Source organism: Zingiber officinale, chromosome 5B (assembly GCF_018446385.1).
Source record: "Zingiber officinale cultivar Zhangliang chromosome 5B, Zo_v1.1, whole genome shotgun sequence".
In the NCBI taxonomy this organism is placed as follows: Eukaryota; Viridiplantae; Streptophyta; class Magnoliopsida; order Zingiberales; family Zingiberaceae; genus Zingiber; species Zingiber officinale.
Window position 1 is genome coordinate 37,460,826 of NC_055995.1, and position 19,715 is coordinate 37,480,540.

Below are 19,715 nucleotides of genomic sequence, written 5' to 3' on the forward strand. Positions count from 1 at the left end.
GATATGCCACGGCGGAGCATTCTTTGGATTGTGTTTGAAAATGGCTTGCAATGAAAATGTGACAGTCAAGATCGATCAGCGCCTTCGTGCATGAAAATGAGTTCTAATAGAATTGAAAAGCTGTGGACAGGCCAATATAGTCGCGCATGTATAATCTATTGACAGAAGAAAGTCAAATGGTAATGTTTTAAATATAATATAAGCGTTGGTGCATACACAATTTACCAATTAAGCACGGAGATAAATATTAATTTAGAAGTTCTTGAATCATGTCAGTAACTAGTACATTTATCCGATCACTTCGCTGAGTTCACTAACATAACTAGGACAATAACGTCCCTTAATTCTACAAACACAATGAATCACGTAGTTTACAACATTTCAAGCAAAATATAGATGCTAATGTAGTTAATTACAAGAGAGGATTATTCTAGTTAATGTAGACTTGGATATCGTTGTTATACTGCAATGTCGTACCTTATGTGCCTGAGAAGAACAGGAATGACGATGTCCGGAGAACTAAGCTGTGGGAGATGGCCCTCAGAGGACATTACCTCCACAATGGATTCGCCACCAAGGTTCTGGTGCAAGTATTCAGACACCACTACGGGAACTGCAAGATCTTTGCTACTCTGCAGGATGTGGCAAGGAACAGAAACATAACCAAGGATGCTCCTCAAGTCACTCTGGAATATTGTCTGGGCCACACTCAAGGCAATGTCTGGGCGAATGTTGAATAATGTCCTGCTGAACTCTTGAACTGCTACAGAATCCATGTCTCCACCCACCGCTAATGGTGCAAATCCAGATACCCATGCCTTAAAGTTTGATCTCATCGCATCAAAGAGCTGATCCAAATCTTCCTGTTCAAACCCCCCAAAATAGTCCGCTTCATTTAAATACCTGCAAGGTACAGTAGTAGGTGCACCCGTAAAAAGTCATCAATATTAGAGTAGAATGAAAATGGCAAGTAGAGATGTAGCTGCTGGCTAACATTTGCTGAATATTTGAAGAATTAAGTGCCTATGGTACCTGACAGGCAGTTCTGAAAAATTATTATATCATCACATTCTGGACCAGAAATTGTAAAAAAGAATAATTGAGACTGCAATCTCTTTGGAAATATATTTCAGAAACATTAACAGCATCTACTAAAAAATTAGATTACAAGGAGCGTATGGCTTATAATTCATCCTTCAAAAGGCAGCAACCTTACTGCAACATGTGTTCAGCAATGTATGCATACAAATTAGTTAAAAAGCATCCGACAATCATGTAAATGTTATGTCCTTTCAATTGTCTGCTTGCCTTCAACTTTGTTTATGAAATTCGCTGACAAAGCAATTTTTTCATCAAGTGAAACTAGTCTATAGGTTCCCTTCAACACGTTCAGCAATGTATGCATCACACTTCGACCTTTCAATTTTCACTATGAAGAATCAGACAATCATCCAAATGTTATCTCTTAATTTTCAGCTTGTGATAATTATGTTGATTAGTCAGGTTTTATGTTGAAATTTGAAGACAGAGTAATCAGATCAACCAAAACTAGAGAAAACAAGGTAGCATCATTGTCATCACCATTAACAAGTCAGGTTAGTCCACAGCATATGGGATTGACTATATGTATGCTACTTGAACTCAGGTACGATTATTGGCCATGGGTGCGCATCCAACTGTTGATGCAGCTATTTCACATATGATCAATAGAAATATGGAATGTGCACCAGAAATGTTGGTGACCGAATGTCCATATCTATAAGAGTATGGAAGGGATAAATAAAGAGTTAAAGTATCAGTAATATTTCATTAGACAAGATCTTTGACTACGAAGACAGCATGTGATAAAATTAACAACCAAAGGTAATATTCATAACCAAATAAAAAGCAATGAGAATGTTTGCAAAACATGACTGCATGGGAGAAAAACAATCGTAAGTTGAAAAACAATCATAAGATTAAGCTTTAAAGAGGTTGAAGCCGAACCACAAACTGAAGCACTGTTAAACGAGTTGAAAAACAGTCATAACTTATTATTATACCACAACTCAAGACACACGGATCATGTAAGACTGATAAGGTCTATAAAAAAATTTGTGGTATATAGATTTCAAATTTTTACACCTGGTGATGTGCTTTTTTTGGTGGATGAAGAATCTAAAACCTCAGAGAAAGAGGTACCAAATATCAATTTCAAAAAATAATTTGGAGCTATAAAGTCTTAGTGGACTTTGTGTGTCAATAAAATGTATGACTTTGATTGATCCACCTAAAAGTAAATCCATCTAGTGCAAATAGAAAGAAGATAGACGTGAAACACAACATATAGATATATAACTATTATAAAACCTTTTCGCTGGTGATCGTAATTAAATCCATTCAGATTTTGCTTGTCATAGTTACATATCACAATTATGAGATATAGCAAATAGATGTGGAAACCACTTGATGGGAACTTAGCAAAGTAGCTACACTTTTATGAACTAGAACATGGAAAAAGGATGTTGATGGCTCATTCTCCAAGGACTCAAAGGATGAAATAATTTCCCATGTTCACCATTTACAATGCTATCAACAATTGAGTCATCATCTTCCTTCTCAATTTATGGTTTCTTGGATTCAATCACCTCAACAAATTGTTGCTTCTTTCCCTTAATCAACTTAAAGCTTCTTGTATTTGTTTTCATAAAGATTGACTACCTTATTCCAAAAATTCCTTGTATCTATGTAATCTTTGATCTTGCTCAATACTTCATTACATAATCCATTCTCAATGACTTCCTTGACCGACTCATTGCCTTCAAACTTCTCAATATCATCCACTATCCTCTTGAGAATTTTTTGTTCGTTTTTTTTGGAACTTAAAGCCTCTATGCACAACCATGTACACCTCAAAATCAATTTTAAAGATGCAGTCCATCTTCATCTTCCAATATTCAAAATTTACTTCATTGTATTCCAGATTGAAAAATTGAATGTTAGTCACTACTCTTACTCTTAGGATGTCAGTCTGAGTCTAGAGAACTTGACTATGATATTAATTGATAGGATCTAATGAATAGCTTGGTTAGAGGGGGATGGGGTAAAATAGATAGTGCCCTTAAATTAAATTCTCTCGCAAATACAAAGACAAGTCAAATCATTGGTAGTGCGAGGGAGCATGTGTGTGTGTAATCAGTTGACTGTTTGATCGTGCCAAGAGTATGAAGTGAAAATAAAATAGACAAATGCACAGCGCAAACAAATCAATATAATGTAGTTTGGCGACCCCACTCTTAATTAACTGCATATGGCACGTCTAGTGAATCACTCCCAAAAGTTCCACTACGAACTACTCCACAAGATATAATTTGATTGGATTGATTCCAATTGGTGATCTCTCCTTTACTTGACTTACACACTGTAAGCTTATGCAAAAAAGTCCTGGAAATCAGCTAAGTAGACTTAGAATAAGAGACCCCTAATTGAAGGCTTCATACCAAGTCACTAGGTAGTGTATCCCTACCTAGTTATATACATAATTTACAATGATTCTACCCAAATACAAAATCCCCTATTACAATTCACTTTTGTAATATTTCATGCTCTCATACCTCAAAGTCTTAAATTACCAAATGTTCCATGCATAGTCTAGTCCATCGAATACACTAAACTCCATGAGCTCACTCTATGTTATTTAGTCCTCCATACCTACAACTCCACCATTCTGGATCAAACACACAATCTCCATGATCGCAACTGCAATCACTATATGCTTTATGCGCTAAAATTCACCTCATGTTGGGCTTTTAGTAGATCGAATGTACTAATCTCCCTGAGCTCGCTTTATGTCATCTAACCCTCCACACCTATGAATCCACCTCATACTGAGTCGTTAAGCCAAAAAGTGAAAAAAAACCAACTCAACTCTGTAAAGTCAACGAGCTCCATGTACATTATACCTAATCTTTTTATGTAATTGATGCAGAAATCAAGTAACACATTTCCTATTGTCAAACACCAGAAACTACTCAAACCCAACCACGTGAAATAATTATTTCCCAACAACTATTTGTTCTAAGTAAAGAATAATAGTTGGAAAGTTGAATTACTTCACACTCAACAATACACAACATATACATTTTATTATGACCACTTAATTACTTGGGAGGCAAAGCTAAGGATCTTAGGATGCATTAAGAATGTTATAGGAAAGACCTTTTACATTGTGATCATATTTAACTTCAATAATGATCATGTCCAATTTCAAGTTTTAGGATATATGAATGTAGATTGAGTGATATATATCTGCTTGTACATCTAGAAAACAGTTTACATTTATCAACATCAAGCTGTTTTTCTAGGAGATGATCTGATTTTTATAAGAGCCAAGAACCAAATTGTAGTAGCTAAATCAAGTGCAAAAGATGAATACAGAGCTATAGCTCAAGCCACATGTGAACTTATCTATCTCAAACAGCTAATGATCAAACTACATAATGGTCTTACTAAGTCGATTAAATCATATTATGATAATGAAATTGTCATGCATAGCTTCCAATCGAATATTTCATGAAGACAAAACATATATAGTTGATTTTCATTTTATTAAGAAAAAGGTATAGTCCAAGAAGTTCCTTCTATTATTAGATTAAATGACAATTAACAAATTTGATGACTGTCTGTAATAGATCTTAGATTTTATACTATTATAAAGCAATCTTAAGAGGGAAATTTGAAGACTGGTTTGTAAATAGGAAATTAAAGACTTGATTGTAAATAATTTTATTAGAATGTACTTAAATATACCAATCTTACAGATATAAATATGAAGTGATATTAGAGTAATATACAGTGTTGAGGTGACTACTTAGGGCACTAACGATTTTCCTTGTTGAATAGAGTCTGCATTTAAATCCGTCCATGGCCAATATTAGTCATGGTCGGTCTCAATCCTAGATAAAGGAGAAGGATTATGCTAGCCAACATAAAACATAAGCAAATATTATTTATGGGAGGATCCATATAACTGACTCCACTTAGTAGGATAAAGGCTTGTTGTTCTTGTTTTTATTGTAATGAGTCTACATTTAAGGACGCACATTCAAGACACAGTACCGTGGTGCATGTTGTTTGCAGATGATATTATTTTGGTAGATGAGACACGTGAAGGAGTAAATGCTAAGCTAGAATCTTGGAGGGAAACACTAGAAGGGAAAGGTTTTAAGCTTAGTAGATTAAAGACAGAATATATGGAATTTAAATTTAGCAATATTAGAGGTAATGAAACAATTGTTAAGATAGGAGAGGACGAGTTGCCCGGAACCGAGAGATTTAAATATTTAGGATCATTTTTACAAAATAATGGAGGGATTGAGAGAGATGTCTTATATAGAATACAAGCAGGATGGGTGAAATGGAGGGGAGCGTCGAGTGTTTTATGTGATCGTAAAGTACCTCTTAAACGTAAAGGTAAGTTCTATAAAACCGCTGTTAGACCTGCTATGTTATATGGAGCTGAATGTTGGGCTATAACTCGAGCACATGAGCATAAGATGAGAGTTGCAGAGATGAGGATGTTAAGGTGGATGTGTGGACATACGAAGATGGACAAAATAAGGAATGAGAGCATTAGAGAGAAAGTCGGAGTTGCATCTATTGAGGACAAACTCCGAGAGACACGTTTAAGATAGTACGGACATGTACTTAGACGACCAATAAATGCTCCAGTTAGGCGATGTGAAACTATGATAAACATGAATATCAAACGAGGAAGAGGAAGACCAAAAAAGACTTGGTTAGCAACAATAAAACAAGATAAAATTATTTAAATATAGATGATGATATAATAGGAGATAGAGCTCAATGGCGTAAAAGGATTCATACAGCCGACCCCACCTAGTGGGAAAAGGCTTGGTTGTTGTTGTTGTTGTTGTTGAGTCTACATTTAAGGATAATGTTTTACAACATATGTAAGTGTGTTCCTATTCGAAGGTGATAGATATCATGAAGAAAAAAAGGGTAATTCAATAGCATCTGCCATCAGATCATTGTCTAAAATATGTACCAAGGAAAACGAACAACCCTCATCTCCTACAAAGTCTATCCAAACCTAGGCACAATATCTAAAGAGATCCCCAATCCACTATTCTAACATACTTAGGAAATCCATATCATAAAAGTTAGTTTGAACATATCATCTTAATGAAATTTTCTCTCATGACATAATGAAAAGGAGAAAAACAAATATATACCAACATCAACTAAATCAGCAGCAGTATCACGTTTTCTATTGACTTTGCCAAAATAACAGTATACACCAGAGTACTTATAATTCAATTACAACTAAGTTGGCATTAATATCCTGCTATATATTACCACTGAATTGACCCAAATAAATCAAAAGGGGAAAAAATCTTGGAGGAGAAAGTCTCAGTGGAATGATTCAAAGACTAGGCAGTGATCTAAGACTATTCTGAATAAAAAAGACAATAACGACTCAGTAACTGAATCATTCTTGAGAATAACTTGAAGGAAGATTGAGAAATAAGGAACCAATTATATGTTTTCTCTATAAAAGTAATTAATGTAGCATGAACGATAAAATAAATTAAGAAATAATAAATTAGTATTCTCTTGTAATCTCTAAGTCTCCCTATCTCTCCTCCAACCTATGTCTTCTCTCTCACTGCTCCTAATCATTTCTATGCTTCTCACTGCTATTGATACTCACTATTGCCTTTGTGAAATAGGTTACCACCATCACTACATCCATCAAACCTCCCCTTATTGTTACGTGTGGCGCTCGTTCCTTAATGTCTATAACAAATTGGCATGAGATTAACTAACTATGGATGACAACTTCCAACAAAGCTTATTAGAATATTTCAAGGAGTTGTATAAAGATCTTTGCAAAACAATGTACTTGTTGAGAAAAGCATTTCATGTTGATTGAAACAATGAATAAAGACACAAAGGACAGCGCAAGTGGCATACAAAGATGGACAAATGTTAGAAAAGTTGTCATGTTGACATTAGAAAAGTTAGAACACATAAAATCTTTTAAATATCAAAGTTTATCTTATTTAAAAATTTCATATTATATATATATATATTTTAAAATAAATAATTAAGCTAATAAAACTAATATTTTAAAAATTAGGATTCAATGTTAGTCGATTTAGGATTAGTTGGAGTCTACCAAATAGACATGGTGATCAAGATCATGTAGGTTTCAATTTAAAATTAAACCAAATTTATATATAGAATAATTTAGATCAATCATAGTAGTGTTTAAGAATTATATTATATTCCCTTTTCTATCCTTTCTCGCAATGAGAAAAGAAAAAAATTAAATATTTTTTTCTCCCTTAGTCTCTATGTTACCAAAAGGAACTAACAGTAGAAAAAAATAAAGATAAGGAAAAGAATTAATGGTGGAAAGAAAAAGATGGAATTGAAAATAAAAGAAGAAAAAAAATAACACAACTAAAGCCTCGTGGCTAAGCAAGGTCACCACAAGGCAGCGACCTTTCATCATGAGCCAAAGATCAAGCGCGGCCACTACGACCTCACGGAGACCTAACTTGGCCGCGGGGCCTTGTGGCAGCATCGCTTGGTCACAGGGCCTCGCGTAAGGCATCGTTGCCTCACAGTTGCCTTGTTTAGCAGTGAGGTTTCTCGCAGCAGCCTCTCCTGGCCACAAAACCTCCATGAGACCGTCGCTGCTTTGTGGCTCTGCTCGTTGTTGAAGGTTTTGGTGTCGATCGACAAGTGAAATAGTAAATTCTACCCGTGTCAACCGACACAAGTCAATATCTTATTCCATCCCAAGGATTCTAAGTCAAAATGATATAGCTGAGAGACGAAATTAGGACCCTAAAGGGTATAGTTAGAAGTGTGATAGATTATTCTTCTTTACCAGAATCACTTAGGATAAAAGACTTAAAACTACATTTTATATCCTTAACCTTGTTCTTAATGAAATAGTAGCTAAAACTTCATATGAACTATAGATGGGAAAAAGTATAGTATCAGACATTTACATCATGTTTGAAGTTGTTTGAAGCTAGGCTATATATGCCTAATGAAGGAATGTTGGACTAAGAACAATAACCTACACTTTATTAAATACTTCTAAAGATCAAGAGATTTTAACTTTTATGATCCCTCAAGTAAGTCATTTTTAGAGATAAGGAATGCTAACATATTGGGAAGGACCGCTACATTTCCATGAGAACTTTGATATAGTGTTAAATATACAAGAGTTCTTACGGCATAAGTTGGGTAAGACAAAAATATTATAGAAAATCTATTGTCTAAGATTTAGAACATGGAATCTAGAAACACTCATCAGTAAAGCAATGAAGGTTATAGATAGAATGACTAGGAGAAGAAGTAATATTTTATGTGTATCAGAGATAAAATGGTTAGGAGAGAAGGCCAATATGATTGAGAATTCAGATTTTATGTTATAGTAAAAAGGAGTAAAACAAGAAATAGAGTAGGTATTTTTGTCGATAGTTCGCTGAAGGATGAAGTAGTAAGAGTAGCTAGAAAGGAAAATAGAAGTTTAGCTCTCAAGATAGCAGTGACGAAAGAAAGTATTAATGTAATTAGCATATATGCACCTCAAATAAGATTAGACGAACACATCAAATCTAGATTTGAGATGACCTAGATGAGGTATTACAAAATATAACGGCAACTAAAATAATTTTAATATAAGGATGTCTAAATAAGCATGTAGGAGTGAAAAATGAGAAATATGATAGGGTGCATGGGGTTATAGATTTGGAACAAGAAATGAAGAAGGGAAAACTATATCGGATTTTGCAATAGCATATGACCTTATACTAACTAATATATTTTTTTAAGAAAAGAGAAGGTCATGTTCAAAAGTAGGAATAATAAATCACAAATTAATTTTCTTATAGTTAGGAAGAAGGATAGAAAGATTTATAAAGATTACAAAGTTATCCAGAAAATTTAATTACCCAACATAGGTTAGTAATGTTGGATATACACCTCAAATATAGTTCAATAGAAGGAAAATATGCACGACTCCTAGAATTAATTGGTAGAAATTAAAGAATGAAAAATAAAACATATTTAAGGAGAGGATAGGACGACAAGTATTAGGAGGAATATACAGCGACTCGAATACGACATAAGATAAAATGATATCTAAATTGAAAATAATAGCCAAAAATGTACTCAGTAAGTGAAAGAAAATCTTGGTGGTGAAATGAGAAAAGTACAAGAGAAAGTAAATGGAAAAACGAATAGTCTATAAAGTATTATATACATGTAAGAATGAGGAAAACTTAGAAAAATAGATAGTAGCCAAGAAAGAGGCTAAAAAAGCAAATGAATGAAGTTAAAAATGAAACTTTTGAACACTTATATCAAAAATTAGATACAAAAAAAGAGGAAAGAGATATTTGAAAAGCTAAAGTGAGAGAGAGGAAGACAAAAGATTTTATCAAATAAGATGTATTAAAGATGAATGCAATAAAGTACTAGTAATGATGAGGAAATTAAAGAGTCATGAAAGAGTATTTTTTTATTCACTTTTTAATGAAAGTTTAGGTGGTCAACTTAACTTAAGTAACTTAAATAGGTGACTATAAAAATTTTAAATTTTTATCGTAGAATTTAAACTTTAGAAGTAGAACAAGATTGAAATGAGATGTAAAATGGAAAAGCAGTTGGATTAGATGATATTCCGATAGAGATATAGAAATGTCTCATAGGGAAATAAGGTATTGAATGACTTATAAACTTATTCAACCTGATATTAAAAAATGCTCAATCAGTGGAGGGTATGTACTCTAGTTTCCTTATATAAGAATAAAAGAGATATACAAAATTGTGCAAACTATACGAGTATTAAACTAATGAGTCATACCATAAAACTTTGGAAAAGAGTAAGAGACTAAAAATTAATTTGGATTTATGCTTGAAAGGTCGACAATATAAACTATATATCTTCTTAAGAAACTAATTAAAAAGTATTAGGACGGAAGCAAGACTCATATATGGTATTCGTCGACCTTAAAAAAAGCTTATAAGAGTCTCAAGAGAAATTATATAGAGAATTCTAAAAAAAAGAGGTATTAGTATAATGTATATTGAACTAATTAAAAATATGTATAAGGATGTAATGACAAGAGTGAAGACTTCAGATGGATTAATTGAAGCATTTCCCGTAAAGATATGGTTACATCAAGGATTAGCTCTATGTCTTTATATTTTTACACTAATCATGGACATATTCACTAGACACATCTAAGATACGGTACCACTGCATGCTATTTGCAAATGATATTGATTTGGTAGATAAGACACGTAAATAAGTAAATGCTAAACTCGAATCTTAGCTGGAAATACTAGAAGTAAAAGGATTTAGGCTTAGTAAAGTAAAGACAGAATATATGAAATTTAAGTTTAGTAATATTAGATATAATTAGACAAATATAAGTGGGATGGAGGGATTGAAAAAGAAATGTCTTCCATAGAATAAAACTGGATGGTTAAAATAGAGGAGACCGTTAGATGTTCTTTATGATGATAAAGTATCTCTAAGATATAAAGGAAAGTTTTACAAAATGACGGTTAGATATGCTATGTTATATAGAGTTGAATATTGGACTATGACTCAAGCAATATGAGCAGAAGATGAGTGAACGTTAGGTGGATGTGCGAACAATACAATGATGAGCGGGATAAGAAATGAAAATATTAGAGAGAAAGTCGGGTTGCACCTATTGAAGGAAAACTTTGGAAGACATGTTTAAGATGGTAAGGATATGTACTTATATGACAAATAAATGCTCCATTTAGGGAATATGAAACTATGACAAATGTGCACATCAAACGAGGAAGAAGACCAAAAAAAAGACTTGGTTAGCACCAATAAAATAAGATAAAATTTATTTAAATATAAATGATGATATAGTAGGGGAGAGAATCTAATGACATAAAAAGATCTATATAGTCAACCCCGTGGGATAAGACTTGTTGTAATTGAAGGAATGCTAAATTCATTGATGATGTTGAATATAATGATAGTGTTCGACTCAAGAATATTATGGATATTGTTTTTGATAAGGAAGGTGCCCTTGTTCCTACTATTATAGCTATAGTGATCTCCTAATTCTATCTATCATTATGCAAGATGCAAATATAGATAGTCAAATTAATCCTAAGATACCTTCAATATAGGAGGAACAACAAGCTCAATTGGAACTGTCATTAAAGAGATCTACTAGAGAGAGGAGATCGACAATCTTAAATGATTATATAATGTATCTCCAAGAGCATGAATTTGATATAGGAGTGAAGATGATTCAATCACTTTCAGTTAATCCAAATAAAGTGCACACTCTCATAAGTGGATAAATGTCATAAAAAGATGATATGAAATCAATGCAAGACAATGGCATGTAGGCTCTTATTGAATTGCCTAAATGAGTGAAACCAATAGGTTACAAATGAATTTTCAAAAGCAAACAACATTTGAAAGGCAATATCGAAAGCTATAACGAGCGTACAGTCACAAAGGATTTTACTCAAAAGGAAGGCATTAATTATAAAGAGACTTCCTCTCCAGTTTCATTGAAAAACCCTTTGGAGTTACATCAAATAGATATAAAGACCCTATTTCTCAATGGTGATATTGAAGAAACAATATATATAATGCAACCCTATAATTTTGAATCCAATGTATTCCTCAATTGAACAATACATTTGTGGAAGCAAATTTATTCTTCTTGTCTTATATATTCTATTATCAAGCAACGATATAGGCTTATTACATGAAACCAAGAAATTTCTAATAAACAATTTTAAAATGAAAGATCTTGGATGCATATGCTTTATTGGGCATACAAATTCATTGAGATTGTTCTCGTTGTATACTTACCTTATTATAAACAACATATATGGATTAGGTGCTTAATAGATATGACATGAAGAATTGTGCATTTGGAGCTACACTGATTGCTAAAGGTGATAAACCAATGCTCAAGAAATGATATCGAAAAGAACAAAAGGTCATATGCTCACATATTGAAAATGAAATCATCTATGATATTCAGACTCCAATTTGGATAGTTGTCTCAATAGCAAAAGATTCACTTTTAGCTATATATATATATTTTTGGTAATCTAGGTATTCAGCTATTCGAATCGCCTACTCTTCGAAGTGATCGACTCAGTCTCACGGAAGTTTCCCACCGACTATCAAGGTAAATCAGGAAGCACTCATGGAAGCTCATCCAAATGGTCAGCATTCTTAGGTCCACTTCTCACTAGAGGGTATATTTTCTTGTTAATATGAGTTGTTTCATTGAAGAAATTTATATTTTGTTTTGTTTTAAGGCATCAAATCAAGCAACATGTTTGCGGAATGTTATCACTAGGCTAAAAATTGCCAATGACATTAAGAGACTATTAAGAATAAATTGTGATAATAAAGTCATTGAGTTTTATGCTAAAAACAACAAAGTTCACCAAGATCAAAGCATATTGACATCAAATTTCTAATTGTCAAAATCTGTATTTGTCAAATAAAGGATTCAGAGTCTTCAAGTGTTAAACACATCAATACAAACTCCATGATTGTGAATTTGCTAAGGGTGTACCACCTAAAGTGTTTTATGAGCATATAACATGCAAGGGTGTGAATGATATACTTATATATTGTGTTTGTATGGGTCTTGTTACCGTAATTGTAACAAAGATCGCTCTAAGCCTATATTAATGTAGTTGATGTTTTATGAAGATAGCAATGTTGAGCTCGTAAAGTTGTTTATTAATGTACAATTACAAAGTGACATATATGGCTAAATGGAAGACTATTAGAAAAATTAAATAAAGTGGACATACATATCATTTTATATTATAACTATTGTTTTGGCCATTAAAAGTGAACAATGAGATTTATCAAGTTATTAAACTTTTAAAACATCTCATATGGTATGAACTTTAATATATAGAGACCATTTATTGAACATTTGTCATAGTTTTAACGTTGGCCAGCAACTTAACGCAACCCTCCTCCTTTATCCGTCCTTTATCCGAGCTTAGGACTAACCATGACTGGTTCGTCATGGGTGGAGTTATATGGAGACCAAATTATTTTATTTTATTTTTATAATAGACCAAAATAAAATAAAAATTGCAAATAAATAGGTTGAAGTCTCCAACTTAAACATAATGATAAGTTTTTCATTCACATCATATCAGTGACTGATTTAAAGACTCTACAAAAAAAAAAGATTTAGACATGGGTGTGTCAACAACCCTAATCTTTTATGCCTTATGGATTCAAGTACGCTTTCAATTTAATCTTGTTGATGATTTGACATGTGTTATTAATGTCAATGCAATCGACCCTTGGTCAACATTAACCATGGTGTATCGTTTAAATGTTTGAGCAATATATTTGAATAAAATATTTGATTATTGAGAATAAGGTGCCAAATAGGATATTTGACGGTGTAAGAAATTCAAATAGATTAAGGTCAACCAGATATTTGACATTCGTTGAGGAGGTGTTGGAAGAAGTTGAAAATCCAAAAAAGAGTTGGCAAGAGAGAAATCCAAGTCGATTAAGGTTGACTAAACTAAGGTGTTGGAAGAAGATGGAAAGTCCAACAAGTAATTACAAGAGAAAAGTTTAAGTGGATAAAAGTTGACCACGCTTGGTTGACGGGAAGCCCAAGTGGGTCATGGTTGACTAGAGGAAACTCAATTGATGAGAAGTGTAAGTGGATCATTGGAAAGTTTAACCAGTGTTAACAATGAGAAGTTCTAATAGGTATGGAGAACTAAATGTTAGACATATGATAAGAAGTTGAGGTAGGTTCCTAGGTAGGTAATGGAGGATTAGATGCTTGACAAAGTTTAAAATCCAAGTCAAAGGTAACTAAATGCTTGGGAGAAGTTCTAGAGGAGTGTGTTAGTTCACTTTAGGCCTAAGCCCTTATGGATTTGTTTTTTGACTCTACCCAAAAGGTCTTGTACCAATGGAGATATCTTGTATCTTACAAACTTACAATTTTTTAATGTATTTCTAATGTGGGACTTTAATTGTATTTCCAATAATCTTTCCCTTAAACTAAGGACTACTATTATTCTCATGGTTTGGGTCTCCCTTCAAATATCCGGTCACCATTCATTTGCTCCGGACCTCCCCTCAAGACTCCCCTTAAGCATCCGGTCAATCGAGATCACTCCTCTCCTCTAAGACTTTTTCACCATCTAGTGTGCATTCCCCATAATTTCCACCAAGCATCTGGTTACCCTTGACTTGCTTGGATTTTTTACTACCTAGGATTCACTCCCCAAGATTTTTACCAAGAATCTGGTGACCTTTGACCTGCTTGGACTTTTTTCTTAAAGTTTGGAACCTCCACCTCCTTTGTTCAAGGCCATTATTCCACTCATATGGTTGAATCTGGACCATGATACCACTTGCTAGGACCAAGAAAATTCATATATCTCTATAATGGTATAATATTGTCCACTTTGGCCTAAGTCCTCATACATTTGTTTTTTTGGCTCTATACAAAACGTCTCGTACCAATGAAGATATTTTTCATCTTATAAACTCATGATCTTTTCCATGTATTTTCAATGGACTTTGATTGTATTCCTAGCAGAGTGAACTCTAGTCAGGTGTGAAAATCCTAGCGATGAGGCCGAACAAGTGAAAGTCTTAGCAGCGAGGCTAGACAAATGGAAGTCTGGATAGGCAAGTGGAAGTCTTGACTATGAGGTTGGGCACCAGGAAGTCCTAGTACGCTGAGATCGACTGTATACTAGCAATAGATAAAGTCCTAGGAATGAAAAGTCTCTAAGTACAGAAAGTTTGAGTAGGTTGAGGTTAATCTAATACTAGGTGAGGTTCAAGTACTAATAAATCGAGGTCGGCATGTACTAGGAAGATGAGTAAGTTATTGAGATAGATCTCTTAGTGCGGTACAATTCAGCCTTAGTGTGGTTGGGTCAGAGTTACAGTCGGTTGATAAACTAGAAGCCATAAAATTGTGATATGGTTGAATCTGAAACTACAAAGTTATGTTTTGTTAGATTTAGGATTTGAGCAATCGAATGACGTTGATATCAGTCCAAGCAAAATGCCAATAAAATATTTTTGTTTTGGGATTATTTAATTGAGTAGTGGTGCGCAACAATTAATTAATAATTATAAGTAGTCGACTAATGACATAGTCAACAAGCAACATGTACAGCCAAAACGGATGACAAGATTGTGAATATGAGGATTTTTTTCATGATTTATCTAGTCAAGTCGACTAATGGCAAGAAAGCAGTCGGTTGATGAACCAATCAGCGGAAGATCAAGTTCACCTACAGGTGAAGCAAACCACGCGTCACAGAGGAGTCGATGGATAGTCAACAAGTAGTCGATTGATCACTCACAAATAAGAGACTTATAAAAGCTAATCTTGTGAAAATTTCAACAAGAATGCTCGTGATCTATTCCAAGGAGAGTGTTGCTGGATTTCAAGACCTTTGTGAGCAATCTATAGTAACCAAAAGCAACCAAGTAATTCTTTTTTAGTACTTTTAATTCCTATACTTTTATCATTTGGTTATTATTGTATATTTGAGTTCTTCTGCATTTGCTATGAAAGAATGTTTCTCCGCCTCTAGAATGTGTCCGAAGAGGGGAAAATATAAAACTATTACTGGGAGTGATCCACCGACAAATCACAGGCTGTGGAATAGAAACTGAGGGTTCTGATCCACATAATCGGTTGTGGTATTGTATATGTTCCTTTGTGTTTGTTATTTTATCTATTTCCACTAAGTACTAATCTGATCCAAGGCAAACACAAATGAAAGAACATTAAGATGTACTCATGCCTATTCACCCCTTTAACATACGATCCAACAATTAATTTTGAATGTGATGATAATTTCTCAATCTTGACATTGTGAATTTCAAATATCTTGATTTTTCTTATAGCTTGTTCTTCCTCTTAACTTATGTTCTCAAGGATGATTTATTTACTACATCTTTATTTCTTTTATTGAGACCAGGTCTTCAATTAAGCAAGTCATTAATCCTTCCTCTAAGACCTTTTCCTCCAAGGTCCTTTCCTCTTATGATTTGACTGGGTTCATATTGCTAAGTTTATTTGACGAGTTCTGTTTGTCCAATAGAAGGTACTTGCGAAGCCTACTTCCCTATTCAATGAGGATATCTTCCCTACCTCTAGCTCTGAGGATGTGGATTAGGTCCCAGTTTATAACACACAAGAAAGTATAGATATACAATAAACTTCCTCCAACAAAAATATAACACTCAAGAACGTCAATTTTGAGAAAATAAAACAAATAAACAAGAGAATCGTCTTCCTAGTACACGTCTTTTGTTTAGTCTTTATGATGAAGCAAACAATCAGGTCGGGTTTAATGAATACCTAGGGGAGGCTGAAAGCATGACGATCTTGGTGAAGAGGTCAGGTCGGGAGATGGAGGCGATGGCACCAATAACAGCGGAGACCGAGTGGCCGACGAGGATGCAGGGTCCAATCCGGAGCTCCTCGAGGATGGCGAGGAGGTCAAGGGCATAGCCCTCGAGGGTGGCGTAGCGGTCGAAGTCGAAGTAGTCGGGGTTGGTGGTGCCGGCGCCCATGTTGTCGAAAAGTACCACACGGTAGTCCTCCACCAGGTGCGGCACCAGATGCTTCCAAACCGACTGATCGGTACCGAACCCATGCGCCAGGACGATGGTGCCCCGTTCCCCCTCCCGGCCAATCACCCGCACATTGTGCGCCGCCTCCACGATCCCCATGCTACTCGGAGTTGCCTACTTCTTCTGCTTTTACTCTCTTCCTCTTCTTCGTCTATTTATCTTTCCCTCCCCCGTGCTATCCCTTTCATCGGCCAGTCAGCCCCACGGGGTTATCTCGGCTGGTAAAGGCGTGGAAGTTTGCCACTGAGAACATGGGTTCGAGTTCGCAGGGCAACGGGGATTTATTCCCTATCTCTGTGCAAAAAAGTCTCGGCCCACTGCGTACTTGCCACCGAGCTACCGTGATTTACCTCCCTCGTGATGACCCTGGACAGGGTGCGGCGGGAGCCCTGAGGGCAAGGGTTTCGCCTTTTGCCACCTTTCATCGGCCAGTCCCCCACCCCCGGTGCTATCCCTTTCACTGGCCAGTTCACTTCATTATTGCAACTGTATTTTTAGTAGAAAAATCTAAGTGGACTAGTATCCTCGTTGGACCACACCATCATTCTCGACGCCTACATCGCGGGGAATGTGTGGACGCAGGACGATACGTTCGCTGGAGATGGAGCACGCCACGCGGACGCCCGATTTAAATAAACGACGCCACGATTCGAGTCCAAAATATCAGAGTAAAGATTAGAGATCCTCTCGCGTACTCGTATTTGTCACAGCCTCTGTGATAAGCCCCAATTTATACCCAGATTTCCATTAGTCAGTAGTTTATTTTGACCTTCGGTGTTGAGAATCATCTGTCGTGGCACGGTATCGGCTGTGCATTTCGGTGGCGAAGAGTCGCCGTGTCGTGTTTGCCCATGTGTCACACACAGCCTGCGTGTCCTTCAAAACATCTCGAATCAGGATTTTACCCTTAAACAATAAATAAAACTAAATAAATAAATAAAAATAACATATCCGATTTTTTTTCCGAGTACATCATCTTCAAACCAATATTTATATCGAACCTTATTAGATTTCTAATTCATCCCAACACCTAATGCGTTAGTGATTAGATCGTTCTAAAAAAATTAAAATATAACATGATACAAGATCATATAATTAGTGTAAGTACAAACCCCGTAAGATAATAATATCCAACTATCAAGTATAAAGATATATGAAGTCCACTCAAGCGTGTTGGTGCGGGAAGTATCCGACGATCGAACCTGTGTTTTGATTATATAAAAGGGTTCAAAGTTAAGTTGTTTTGTTATCTGATATGTTGAATGAGCTTTGCAGGAAAGTCCTAAGGTTTCTTAGGCAAAAGTCCTAGTTGCGGTTAGGCAAGTGGAAAACCCTAGGGGTGGTAACCTTAGATCTTAGGAGGTGGTAACCCTAGACGGAAAGTCTTGGTGGGTCGGAGCTTCGGGCAAAAATCCTAGGGGCGATAACCCTAGGTTGAAATCTTGGTGTCGCGAACCAGGTAGAAATCTGGACGGGTCGTGGACTAGACTTCCAGCATGAAGACCGGAAGCATCGGACGTTGAGCAAAAGTCCAGTCGGTCTGGAGGACTGAACTGGCAAAAGGTAACTTCTCCTAAGAGGAGTGGGTGAGGACGCGTTCCCCGAAAGAGGGAACAGTAGGCGTCGGTTTGACCTAGGGTTTCCGGTAGAAAATCCGAAGTCAGAACCGGACAGTTCGTGACTGTCAAACTTTCATATTATTATGTTTATTTTGGGTGCTAACTTTGTTTTACAGGATATGTGGTTGGTTTGTGGACTAACATGTTTTGCAGGGACAAAGGAGCAAGATTAGCCTCGGATGAACAGTGCCCGAGGCGCCCTCATGGAGCTTGAGGCCCCTCGGGTGCAAGGCAGATGAAGCACACACAGCAGAGCTGGAGGCGCCTCAGACGAAGCTGGAGGCGTCTCAAACAGGCTTGAAGGCGCCCTCAATGTGTATGGAGACGCCTTCAACCGGATAGGCTGCGAAGGATTCAGCGCTCATCCGCACGGCTATTTAGGCGCGGATGAGGGCGCCCTCAAGGAGGTTGAGGGCACCCTCGGTGACCTTTATAAGAGGTCTCGACCAGCAGCTTCATAATATCAAGAACCAAGCAATCCTTCTTCCGTGTGCTGCTCAAGAAACGTTCCAGAAGTGCTGTAGCTACACCCCAACGACCAGGAGCTTCAGATTCTTCATTTCTATTGTCGGTATAATTACTGTTTAAGTTGAATTGTAATATTCTCATTGTAAACATTTGCGCTATTATAGTTGTTGCCCAAAGTAAACGCTCAACGAGCGTGAGCCTTGGAGTAGGGTCGCCCTAGGCTCCGAACCAAGTAAATACTTGGCGTCTTTTGTGTGTTTGTTTTTCTTATTCCGCTGCTTAACTCGTTGATTTTCTGAATACGAAACGCGTGAAAGCCACGAGCGCTATTCACCCCCCTCTAGCGCTTCTCGATCCAACAATTGGTATCAGAGCAGGGTCGCTTTGAACAGATGAAAACCACCTTTCAAGCAAGTATTTTCATGGTATTTTCAGTTTTTCGGAGCCAATCGGGATTAGTATAATTGTTATATTCCGATCTATCTTTATCGAATCGATTTTTGCTCGAAGTTAGTGCAACGCCACTCAAGTACGTTTTTTTATATACATCCCGCACTACTAATCCAAGACCAAGTCTTGGAACATATTTCTCTTGTTTTTGTGTGTGCAAGTTTTAAATGGTCCATCAAGAAGGCTACAGCATAGTCCACCCGCCACTCTTTTCCAACAAGGGCTTTAGTTATTGGAAGAACCAGATGGAATACCACCTCAAGACACAAGTCGAGATGTGGATCATTATCCAGACCAGTCTCGAGCTTCCACGTGACGACACTGGAGAACTAATCTCATGCATCAACTGAGATGCTAGCATAATGAAGAAAGTTGAAGTTGATGCCAAAGCAACCTGTATGCTACAGTGCGGATTAACCAATGAGGAGTTAAACCGCATCAGCCCTTTCTCAAGTGCAAAAGAATTG

General features: G+C 36.0%; 1 protein-coding gene across 1 annotated transcript; it reads right to left on the reverse strand.

Annotated features, from left to right (window-relative positions):
- Positions 1–237: 237 nt before the first annotated feature.
- LOC121984360 (probable esterase D14L) lies at positions 238–16,881 on the reverse strand. Its single transcript, XM_042537252.1, has 2 exons — positions 16,437–16,881; positions 238–903 (listed from the first exon to the last, which is right to left on the reverse strand). Exons 1-2 carry the CDS (start codon positions 16,808–16,810, stop codon positions 459–461), a joined length of 819 nt encoding a protein of 272 aa, XP_042393186.1. The 5' UTR covers positions 16,811–16,881; the 3' UTR covers positions 238–458.
- Positions 16,882–19,715: the final 2,834 nt, after the last annotated feature.

Excerpts from the sequence above, each read along its gene's own strand:
- LOC121984360 (XM_042537252.1), bottom strand. The coding sequence starts at position 16,810 with ATGGGGATCGTGGAGGCGGCGCACAATGTGCGGGTGATTGGCCGGGAG. Across the intron at positions 904-16,436 it reads ATGCTTTCAGCCTCCCCTAG|GTATTTAAATGAAGCGGACT; the intron begins GTATTCATTAAA and ends TGTACCTTGCAG.